The following is a 12,113-nucleotide window of genomic DNA, read 5'->3' on the forward strand; positions in this document are numbered from 1 at the left end:
ACATTTTACAAATTTATAAATTACACCACAATATTACAATATCATCCAAATATTTTAAACTTAAATATAAATTAATTATAAAAATTTATTAAAAATTCAAAAATTAGAATACACGGAACAAAAAAAATACATATAAGATTGAAATAAAAAGTTATTCGTACAAATAAAAAGGAGACACAAAAAAATAAATATGAGATTGAAATAAAAAATTATTCGTACAAATAAAAAGGAGATAATTTTTCAATATTAGTTGTTTGTTTCATAATTTGTAGTGTATTTTTATTTTGTTGTGTTGGTGTATTATTTTAGTTTTTGAAGTACTTTATATTTTGTGTATTATGTTAATGTACTTGGTATTTTTTATAATTATATTTAATATAATATATATATATATTAAAATAATTTATTATTATTATTTTTTAAAAATATTATTATAAATTTATGTTATATAAAAAATATTATATAAATAAATTAAATTAATAATTATATAAATAAGCTTAATATAAAATATATGATAAAAATAAAAATATAAACAAATAAAGCATATAAATAAATAAAACATATAAACAAATTAAAATATAAATATATTAAAATATAAATAACTTATATAAATTAATTATATAAATAAGTTTAATATATAAAATTAATGAAATAAAAGTTCAAGGGTTAAAATATAAAAATAAAATAAATTTATGCGATCTAGCTGTAGTAGCAACGTAAATATGCGTGCTTTGGAGAGAGAATAGGGGATATCTTGGTTTGCGTTTGTTTTCAGTACGGTTGGAGCAACTAATCCCATTTTGGGTTTCATTTTGCAGCTCCATTGGAATTGCTCTAATTCCATCTCCAACTTACAAACCTATTTTCAAATCCAAAATACAATAAACATCACATCAAATAATAATTCATCTCCAACCCAAAAACCCATTTCCAAACCCAAAAGAATATTTTTAGAATATTCATTTTTTACACTAACTTTTTAACCTTATTAATATTATTTATATATTTATCAACTTTACATATTTAACCCCAATTTTTTCCCTTCATTTTATAATATTAAAATAAAATTAAGTATATATATCAATAATTCATAAACAACAAAATAATTTAATAATAAATTTAAATAAACAAATATATTATATTAAAACAAACATTATTAATAAAATTTAAGTTATCAAATATAACGTAAAAATATAAAATACATTATAAAATATAAAATAAATTAAATAAAATTTCAAATATAATAAATTTAATAATTTAATTATACATTTAAAAAAAATATTATAATTTTATATCTTAAAAGTAAAAACAATATAAGTTGAACGATTAATTTATATGTATAGAAATTAAAAGTTATTAAAAAAAAAGTTTAAGGCCATTTTTGAAAATGGCAAAAAAAAATGGTGTGAATGAATAGTGATACTACATATATGTTTTTGTTTTTTTTTTATTTATTTTTTTTATTATTATTTTTTTTATTATTTTTTTTTTTTGAGATTGTCCATTCCCATTTTGCGTTTGGATTTGTCAGCCGATTGGAGCAAAATCTGGGTTTGCGTTTGGGTTTGGCAATCTGTTGGAGATGCTCTAATGACTTTTTATATACTTTTATTTAAATTATGTTATAAATTTTATTTTTTCATGTGGATATGTATTATTTTTTAATTATTATTCCGATTAAAAAATGACTAAACTATCTATCTATTTTTTTCACCTAACTTATTATCTCTCTCCAAAATTTACAATTTTTTTTTTTTTTTTTTAAGAAATTAAGCTTTATTTAAAAAGCCAAAATATGTTCAAACATAATATTATATATAAATCTCCAACTTATAAATTAAAAATATAAGTACAATAATTTAACCAAGACTCTTCTTTCATAAATATTAAGGTCTTGTTCTATATGAGTTTTTTTTTTTTTTTAAATAACAATAGAAATCAAACATTATTATTTTACTAATATCTTATCAATCACATTATCATTCAATTCATTACCTAAAATACATTCTATTTTAAATTAATTTTTTATTTTATTTATATATTAATACTTTCAAATCTTTTTATAAAAAAAATCACTAACTTCTTAAAATCATTACTCATCATTCAATTTTTCCCTCTCTTTATTTTAAAAAAAAACCACTACCGAATAAGACCTAAAAGTCACATTTAGTAAGACTTGAAATATGAATTTTGTCATATAAGACTCAAATTACAAAACTTTTAGCCATTTGAACTTTTTCTAAATGGATAAAATATTCACATTTAACATTTTATTTTCGTTTTAAAAGATTAATTAAAAAATATTGAGAAAATTTGAATAGAGATATATTTTATATTTATTTCTCAAATAACTTTGTGTCCAGTATACTAATTTAGACTTATTTATGTTTTAAATTGAATATTTACGTATTCAAAAATGTCTAATACGATTTGAATGCCTTAAAATATGAAAATAATTAGAAAATAGAAAATTACTATTTTGTTTTTACAAATGTTTTATAAAAAAAAAAACACTATTTGGAATCTTGCTTAGGGTTGGTCGGGACCGCTGCCGAATTATGAGAGCCATTAAATTAAAAAGGCAAACGTTCATTCCTTTGTAATAGTTAAAACATTGTTCATCGTTTCATTTTTTATAAAATTGATCTAAATTCATTTCAAATAATAATTTGATCAAATATTAAGTAAGGTCAAAAAAATCCATTTAACAAAATAAAATAATAATAATATAAAAATCAAGGACAAAATTGTCATAAATACAAAAGCATCAAAGTCTAAATCCAAAATATACCAAACCAGTTCTTAGGATTCATATTGTATGTAGCTGAATTTGAGTTAGGATATGAACAATAAAATGTATATAATATTTTTTCATTAAAAAAATTAAATGTTGTATCTCAACATTGATTTAGATAAGATGATAATTTATAAGATTAAAATTTTAATCAAGAGAGTTTTAAATGGGCTTTCATAGTCTAATTACTTGTACTTACTTTTACTTAGGGCCTGAGGTATTACCCATTCGGCCCAATATTTATTGTTAGGAGGACAGCATATATGAATCTCAACTTGTTGGGCCTGGGAAAAGTTTTAATTTGCTTCATATCAAATTAGTAAGGCCCGTAAGTGGATAATATTACAGTTAATTTTTTTTATTAGAATCTTATTATTTAAGAATTTTTTTTTATTTAAATATATAACTCGCAAACACACTTATCCATTTAATCGCAAAATTTCTCGTTTAGAATCTTACCGTTTAAATATAAATAGTACAAGGATGGTAAGTATTCCCTCTCAAATCATTATGCTTTATGCATCTATTCTCATTAATTTTGCAGGCATTTGAAAGGAGAAGAATTAAGCAATATAAAAGAGCATCATATGCTTACTTATTTATTTAATGTTACATTGATTAGAAAAGTCTAATATTCAAATTGGTCACATACAAGTTAGAAAATCCACCCTTAACGAGCACGAACAGGCAAGTAAGAATGGAAAACAGAACCAACATAAATATTGCATCATCTCAAGAACAACATTAAGTTGACTAATTAATGTTTACCAATATCATGTGTTTTTGGAACAATGAGTACTAGCTAGAATGTGACTTTTTGTGGTCAAGAAACAAACAAGTGTCCAAGAATGTTGGTGAGTATAATTCATGAATCCTAACCAAAAGAGTTGGAAATTATGTATCATCATCACCTACTATACTTAACCAATCATCTTTTAGAATTCTTTCTCAAATGAGTTTAATCATGATCTTGACCCTTATTAATCACAATCTTGACCCTTATACCAAATATATTCAATACTCTCGAGACCCGAAAGGTCACACATATATAAAGCACATGGATCTAGCTATCTAGGTTTAATATGTAATATTAGGGCATGCATGCATGGATGGATATTATGCATATTTCTTCAATGATTTGAATTAAACAAAATGGGTTATATATATGTATATATCTATATTCCTTATTAGGCTTTATTTGGTTGGTAGACATATAGGGTCAATTATAGATAACAATAAAATAATGAATTAGTTGATGAATTTAACACATGGGAATGAGTCATTTGATCATATTCTTAATTGACAGATAATGGTGGCCGGCTAAGTTGTATAGTTCTATCTCTTAATTTCACCTCCACTCTTAATTCATTGAAATAAATGACCAAATTCGGGTGATTTGTTTTCTTTCTTTATTTTGTTGATCTGTCTATGTCTTTGTCTATGTGAATATAGTGATGAGTTTAATGAATTCCAACCAACCCACAAAACCAGCTTGGCGCTTTTGGATAATAGACAACTTATATTAATTTCTTCCTTACCCATCTGTCAATTGTCATGTTTTGTCATTACATGGACAATGTCTTTTTAGGCCATTTTCATGCCCTTTTCTTGATCCCTTTGTCCCACTAAACCATGTGTTATTGTTGTTGTCCACAAATTCAAACATGCATGTATTAAGTATAATTATATATGTGAATATTGATGTTTATACATATAGTAAACTTCATTCTAAAAGTGTGATAATTTGTTATGTAATTGAATATAATGATTGATATATATTAATGGGTTTTCTTTTGAAGTTCAATTATTGAGGAATCTTTAAACTCCATCTTAATTGGGCAAGAGATTGATTGAGAAGCAGTTGTGAGTTACATGGTCATGATGAATCATTAGATGAACAAACCATGGTTAAGGAATATATGAGAGATTGAGATGCATGCATTGTTTAAGATTGAGAGCAAATTGATCATGCATGATGGTGCTTTGTTGTGGTCTTTGAAGGTGTTGATCATGAGTCAACTAACTACCAAACGCGAGAAACAAAACCTCTCCGAGTATGAACAAAAATAACGTTGACTCGAAATCGCCTAAACAAAGCTAGCCAAAGAAATGGTAAGAGATCCAATTAAGGCCTTGGAATTCCAAACTCAATTATTTTGAGCATGGACGGATACAATAATTCGAGTTGGGAAAACCTAAACGAATGTTTTGTCCCAAACAAATAGTGAATTAAATAAAAAAAAAATAGAGAATTATGTCACTTTTCTCCATTATTTTTTTTTTCTAGGGTGTCAACTCATCCCAACCCTAACATATATCCACCACTGATTTTCGAGAACATTGGAGAATTGATTTTCGGGTTTTTGGGTCATTATTTTTCTTATATTTATGACAACCCATGTAGTGATTTGTGAAATATATTATTGTCATGAGAAGTTTGCCATGGTTAGTTGATGACATTTCTCATTTTTGTCCACCGGCCACCTCAAGAAATCACTTTTAATTAGTATGTATGTATGTTTGATTGATAAAAAAGAAAAGAAAAAAAAAGGGTTAGACCCTCGTGAGTTACTTAAGGAGAAACAAGTTGTGTCAGTTTGATGCAGCCAGCGATGAACAGCCTAGAAAACACGTGCTTGTGTTTTCTCTGCAAAATTAAGATCATTCATTAATGGAGGATCATCAATCAAAACCTATATATCTTTTTCTTCCTTTCTTCCTTTCTTCCTTCATTCCGCCATTAACAACGCCTACGATCTCTCCAACGTATCTTCTTGTAACAGAGATCATCTGTCCCTTCAATTACTTTAATTTACCCTTTACCTCACTCCAAAAACTATATTATTATTTAATTAATAATGGACTGACACATACACACTCACAAGTATATATCAACCTCAATTTCCTCAAAAATATTCAGTTCATCTTTTATACTTTCATTTCTCTTCATAAGGGCACTTCAATATGTCTAACCCATTTTTGAGAAATATACATTCTTAATTAATGTTTTTATTAACAACACTTTAAAATGAATTGAGTCAAAGAGCAAGGGCGGATGGAGCTACCAATAAAACTACCCGGGTTGGGTTGTATCTGGGGTGGTCTATAAAATATTTTGTATAAAAGAGGTAATAACGACGAGAAATACCATCGTTATTGATCGCTTTCCTGAAAAGAAATAGCCACAGTAAATTAGGCTGCTTACCTTTCAATTCACCTATGAGCATCAAATGAAATGTAAATAACCCGTCATCTTCCCCTGGAAACAAAGGGTGTTTTCGGTTCTGCTGGTGGTTTATTTGCTTGATATTATTATCATTATATCCCGGACAAATTTTATGAATTTTTTTAGTCTAGATAAATTTCAAATTCTAGCTCCGCCCTTGGTTGGAGGAAACAAACAAACAATTCTTAAAATTTTTAAAAAATATGTTCAAATATATTCATTTTCTGTAGAGTGTTTTGAATAAGTTTAGTTTGTTTATTGAATTAAACTTCATATATAAGGACATTTTAGACTCTCAATTAATAAAAATTCATGGTCTTTTTTCTATTTTCAACCTATCATAACAATGTATTAATGTTATGTGATAACTTCTATAAAATGATTAAAAATTCGAATTTATAATCTTGTTTTCTCTCTTTTTTAGCTTTAAACACTCTTCCACGGACTCATTATTATTAAATCTTCTTTTTTATCAAACTAACATAGAACTCATAATCGCTTAAACCAAATAACATAATTGTTGAAATTTGTCATTGGGTTAAAAAGATTCTTTTACTAAACTTAACAAATCTCTAATACCAATCCATCATTTTCTCAACACTAATCTTGACAAATTAAGACTCATAACAAGATAAACCTAAAACTTTTCTTCATTTCTTTTAAATTAAAAATTATAACAAAATGCTTCCAAACATACCCACCTCTCTAACTTCCCATCTAATCTTCACTTTATTTTTTTTTTTAAATCATCAAATTGAAATATAACTCCGACAACTCCATTTATTCTCGGATCCAAATCTCCCAAACTCCCAAGTCTCACCCCCTCGTGCACTTCTCCCTCTCTCTACGCGTCATTATCGCCCTTATAAAAACAATCACCCCCATTTCAATCTTCTCCACAAAACCAGAAAATTACAGAGAAAGAAAGAAAGCTCGATCGATCGATCGATGACACCAAAAATGGTGGCCAAATTCCGTCGATCACTTTCCTTCCCCAACAACAACAACCAAACATCATCAAAACCCACAAAAACCCTCCACGTCAGATCGACAAGTCTCCCCTGCAGATCTCATCACCCAATAATCTCTCTTCTCAAAGATCAAATCAACGATCTCAAATCATCTTCATCATCTTCTTCTTCAACAATCCCCAATATACTCTGTCACAGATTAACCCAACTCAAAACCATCCACGAATCACTCGAAGATCTCCTCCACCTCCCCCAAACAAAAGATTCACTTCGCAACCAATTCAATAACTACGAGAATCTTCTAGAAGACTTCCTCCACTTTCTCGACGTTTACGGAACCTTCCAAACCCTTCTCCTCTCTCTAAAACAACAACTTTCCTCCACCCAAGTCGCCATTCGATCTAAAAACATCAAATTTGAAGATTACATCAAAACCCTCAAGAAACTTGCCAAAAAAATCTCTGGCCTTTCCTCCACTATCCGATTAGCCGGCGCCGATAATCAATCCGGCGATACAGAGCTGGGTGAAGTCATAAGGGATGTTAAGGAGGTGACGATTACGGTTTCGATTGCCCTGTTTAGCGGCGTTTCGAAACCGTTCTTGCCGGAGAAGAAGGGGTGGAGATTTGGATTGAGATTGAACAAAAGGGTGAAGATAGATCATCATCAGGAAATTTGTTTAATGGGATTATTGAGAAAGAAAGGGGAGGAATTACAAGTGAAGATGGTTTTGAAAAGGATGCATGAATTGGAGAATTGGATTGATGAGATTGAGAGTTTTAGTGAGAAGATATACAGGAGTTTGATTAATACAAGAGTGTCATTATTAAATGTTTTAACTAATTAGAATTTTCTTGATTTATGTTGTAAATAAAGATATACGAATCATATAGTATATGGTTTAATTTCACATGTTGAATTCATCGGATATATTCTTTAGTTTTTAAATGATATGAACTTATTGTAATTGACATGACAATCGATAACTTTATTAGCGGCGAAACATAAGTGTCGGCAAATGGTTATTTTGCGTCAGAATGTAATGTTTAGCGACGCTTACAGCGGTGCAATGAACTGGATTATACAAAGATTATTTGACGAGTTTAGCGACCTTAATTATGATTTGGTATAAAATATATATATATATATATTTTAAATAAAAAACCCACAATGTATTAAATTTTATAGAAACATTATCACTAAATATTTTTATATCAATATAAAATGTATAAATATCTGCATTATTTTTTTTTTTCAAAAAATAAAAGAAATCTTCAAAAGGGAAAATACGATGAAATGACCCTAAAAATAACCTTAAATGCGCTTGCGCAAATAATCACTTCAAAATATTTTGACGAAATTATCCCCGTCACGTAACGCGAAGGGCATGATCGTCTCGCGAAAGAAAAACATGTGAAAATACAAAATATTTTTGCAGAATCATCACGCGAAAGACAAAATTGTCATGCGAAAGACAGAATCGTTACGCGAAAGGCACGATCATTCTGGACTTTTCACAAGTTTTCCTTCGTGAGACAATCCTGTCCTTCGCGTTACGTGGCGGGATAATTTCGTCATAATAATTTAAAATGGTCATTTGCGCAATTTACCAACGAATTTAAAAGCTTTTTTAGAGTCATTTCGTCAAATTTCCTTTTAAAAATACATTAATTAATAATTGAACAAGTGAGACCATTTTATGGTTAAATGTTCTAATATTAACTTTTATCATTTACTATCCACCAAAATATTATTGAAATAGTGAATCACTCCTTCTCAATTTTATAGCTATGGATGTTCAACAACGTTCATAATATCGAGGATAGAGATACTGAAAATTGGAGTATTCTAAGGGGGCGCTTGGTTCAAATAAAGGAATCGGAATAGGAATGGGATTGATAGATGTGTGGAATGGGAATGGGTATGATTGATAGAAGTGTAGTGTTTGGTTATGAGTAATAATCATTCTCAATACCATTGATAGTGTTTGGATATTTTCATTCCAATATTTCTATTTCATTGATAATGTTTAGATTTATTAGAGAGAAATTATTAATATTATTTTGTAATTGAATTAGATTAATATTTTTATTTTTATTATATTTTATTTAATTAAAAATACAAAATATTATTATTTTTATATTCTAATTATTTAAAATATATAAAATATTGAAGTGTGTTCTAATTTAATAAAATATAAACATCTAATATTTTATTATATTAATTATATATATATATATTAAATACATATAAAAAATAATTGAATGATTCAATTTTTTTTATTTATAAATAAAAATTATCCATTAATAAAGATAAATTTTTTAAAATATTATATATTAATAATTAATCAAATAAAATATAATATTTTATTTAATAATATATATTATAACATTGCATAATATTTTTAATAAAATTTTTTATTAAAATATTTTATATCTAACTTTTCTAATATTTTTTTAATATTTATTTTATATAAAATTGTTATTTTATTTTTAAGTTTTTATATTTAATTAATTTATTATAATTTTATTATTAATATATAATATATAAATTAATTATATAAAAATAATTTTTTTATTATTAGTTATTATAATTATTTTATTTTATTAATTTTATATTATTTAAAATAATTTCTCAATATTATATAAATAATTGAAATAATTTATTTCAATAGATAAATTAAAATAAATTATTATTTTAATTATAAAAGAACGTCTAATATAATTATAAAAGAAAAAATATATATAATATTATAATTATAATTATGAGAGAGAACGTGAGAAAGTGGACATCATGGGAGAGAAAATACATTACAAGGGAATGAGATTCATTCCTCCCAATTTAGAGAGGAATGGATGATTTCTGAGTATCCGGGAATCAAATCAATGTTCTGGAATGAAACCCATCAACCAAACACTTCATTTTATTCCCTTTCCCATTCCTGAGTCCAAAAACCACGTACCAAGCATCCCCTAAGTAAAACATAAAAATTATTATCTTTTATTAATTTAATAATTATATTTTGTGCTATATTAAATAAATATAATAAATTTGTATTATTTTTAACAAAAATAAAATAAAATAGTTTAGCTAGTTATCGGGTATCATCATTAGCGTTATTGAGAATTGGAGTATTCTAAGTGAAAAATAAAAATTATTATTTTTTTTATTAATTTAATAGTTATATTTTGTGTTATATTAAATAAATATAATATATTTATATTGTTTTTAACAAAAATAAAATAGTTTAGCTAGATAGACATTATGTTAATCTATAGTGACCTAAAAACATTGTTTGTGATATTAAAATTTATTTTTTCTAATTTTGGGTGTCTTATAGGAGAGTCTTAGCCTTTGCCTAACTGCCCTTAGCTAGGGCGAGTGAGCCCCAGGCGTCATCCATTCAATTCCAATTATTATATAAAAACAACTAAAATTTTCAAATGAATATGAAAGAAATAAGATGTGTGTGTGTGTGTGTGGCATTCTTGATCATTCAAAGAAAATTCAAAGAAAGCCGACATCTACTCAATATGATTGCTATTTTTTCTCTAGAATAACTCAACCCATCCCAACCCAACAAAAAAACTCGTAATTTTTGAAGAAATACAATTTGACCGCTCGATTTAAATTATCTTTTCATACCTTCATTGTATTTGTATGGTGTAAAGGATGTGTATTCACCAATTCAATTGAATAATGGGTATCAATAATAATATTTTTGTTTTTTATACTAATTTAGGCAACCTTTTTAGTGTTAATTAATACTAACAACTTCTTCAATCATTTTACTTATGATAATGCTAACAAAAGGACGATTCTTATAAGATCTTAATTATGTTTAAGTCTAGTAAAATAAATTGATTACCTTCTAAATATTTATTAAGTATCTCAAACTTTTAAAAATATTATTTGTTTTATATGATTTTAATGATTGGTAAGATAAATTGTATATATTTTTACCAAATTTAATCCTTCCAAATGCTTTTTTTCAATTTTTTTTTTTACATTTTTGCTAGAATCCGTTCATATTTAACAATGGAAAATCGAATTCTTAACCGTAATTAGTCTTTGATTATTATCGACCATCATGATACGAAAATTTCTACAACAAACACAAAATTCTGTTAACAATTATCTTTACCATTTATCAATAAAAATGTCATTTTTAGAGTTTGAATTCAAGTACATGTTAATCCGTGATCAACGGATAAAATATTTTAATTTCGTTGAAGAGGACAATAATTGTGGATTCTTATTAGTTTCCTAATAATAATAATAATAAAATTCAAATAAAGAAAATTTGTTTATTTTAGAACAATGGAGAGATGGGCTTGTGGCCCAATAGGACTGTTACATGTTTTGGTGGAGGCCTTTCCTCTTTCATTTTTTGGATTCAATTTGTATTTCAAAATATAAACTCTGGATTAATGTGTTTTTCTTTTTAAGGGTAAATTATATGTGTAGAAAATTCAAATTTTCAGATTTAAAAAAATATTAATATATTTTAGGAATAAGAAAATAGTTTAAATGAGAAATCTTATTTAAAAAAAAATAGATATATCAAAAGTTGTTAGTGGAAGATAAAATAGAATAATAAAGGGACCGTTGTACTTAAAAGAACAAGATAAAATGTTGAATTCAAATATCATGGTCATTATAGTTATTAAATTCAAAACATAATAATAATAATAATAATAATAATAATTGATTCAATCTCTTTATGATATCTTTTTGGTTCAGTCGTGACATGGCCCAAGGGTGAGGGGTTTGGTTTTTAATTATAATTCTGATTGTACAATTTGGATACAGTCCAGATTCTGAGGAGTTTCAATTAAATATTTTAATATATTTTTTTAAAATATTTAGTTGGAATATTGATTTAAATGAAAAATATATACATAATACATGTATTTTATATATTGACAAATTTAATAATATATGTCCGTAATTAGTAATCAACTGGGTATGACTTTTATTGTACCAGCCTTTGTATCATCATCATCTCCATTTTGAACCTTGCTTAGACCATCTTTATTGTCATCTTGGCCTTACAAAAAAAAAAAAAAGAACTAATAAGGTTTTAATATTGTCTAATCAATTAAATTTAGATTATTTTTAT

General features: G+C 26.1%; 1 protein-coding gene across 1 annotated transcript; it reads left to right on the forward strand.

Moving 5' to 3' along the window:
* Window positions 1-6,980: 6,980 nt before the first annotated feature.
* Window positions 6,981-7,838, forward strand: LOC124912481. Its single transcript, XM_047453114.1, has one exon. It carries the CDS (start codon window positions 6,981-6,983, stop codon window positions 7,836-7,838), a length of 858 nt encoding a protein of 285 aa, XP_047309070.1.
* The last annotated feature ends 4,275 nt before the right edge of the window (window positions 7,839-12,113 follow it).

Source organism: Impatiens glandulifera, chromosome 1, assembly GCF_907164915.1.
Source record: "Impatiens glandulifera chromosome 1, dImpGla2.1, whole genome shotgun sequence".
Lineage (NCBI taxonomy): Eukaryota > Viridiplantae > Streptophyta > Magnoliopsida > Ericales > Balsaminaceae > Impatiens > Impatiens glandulifera.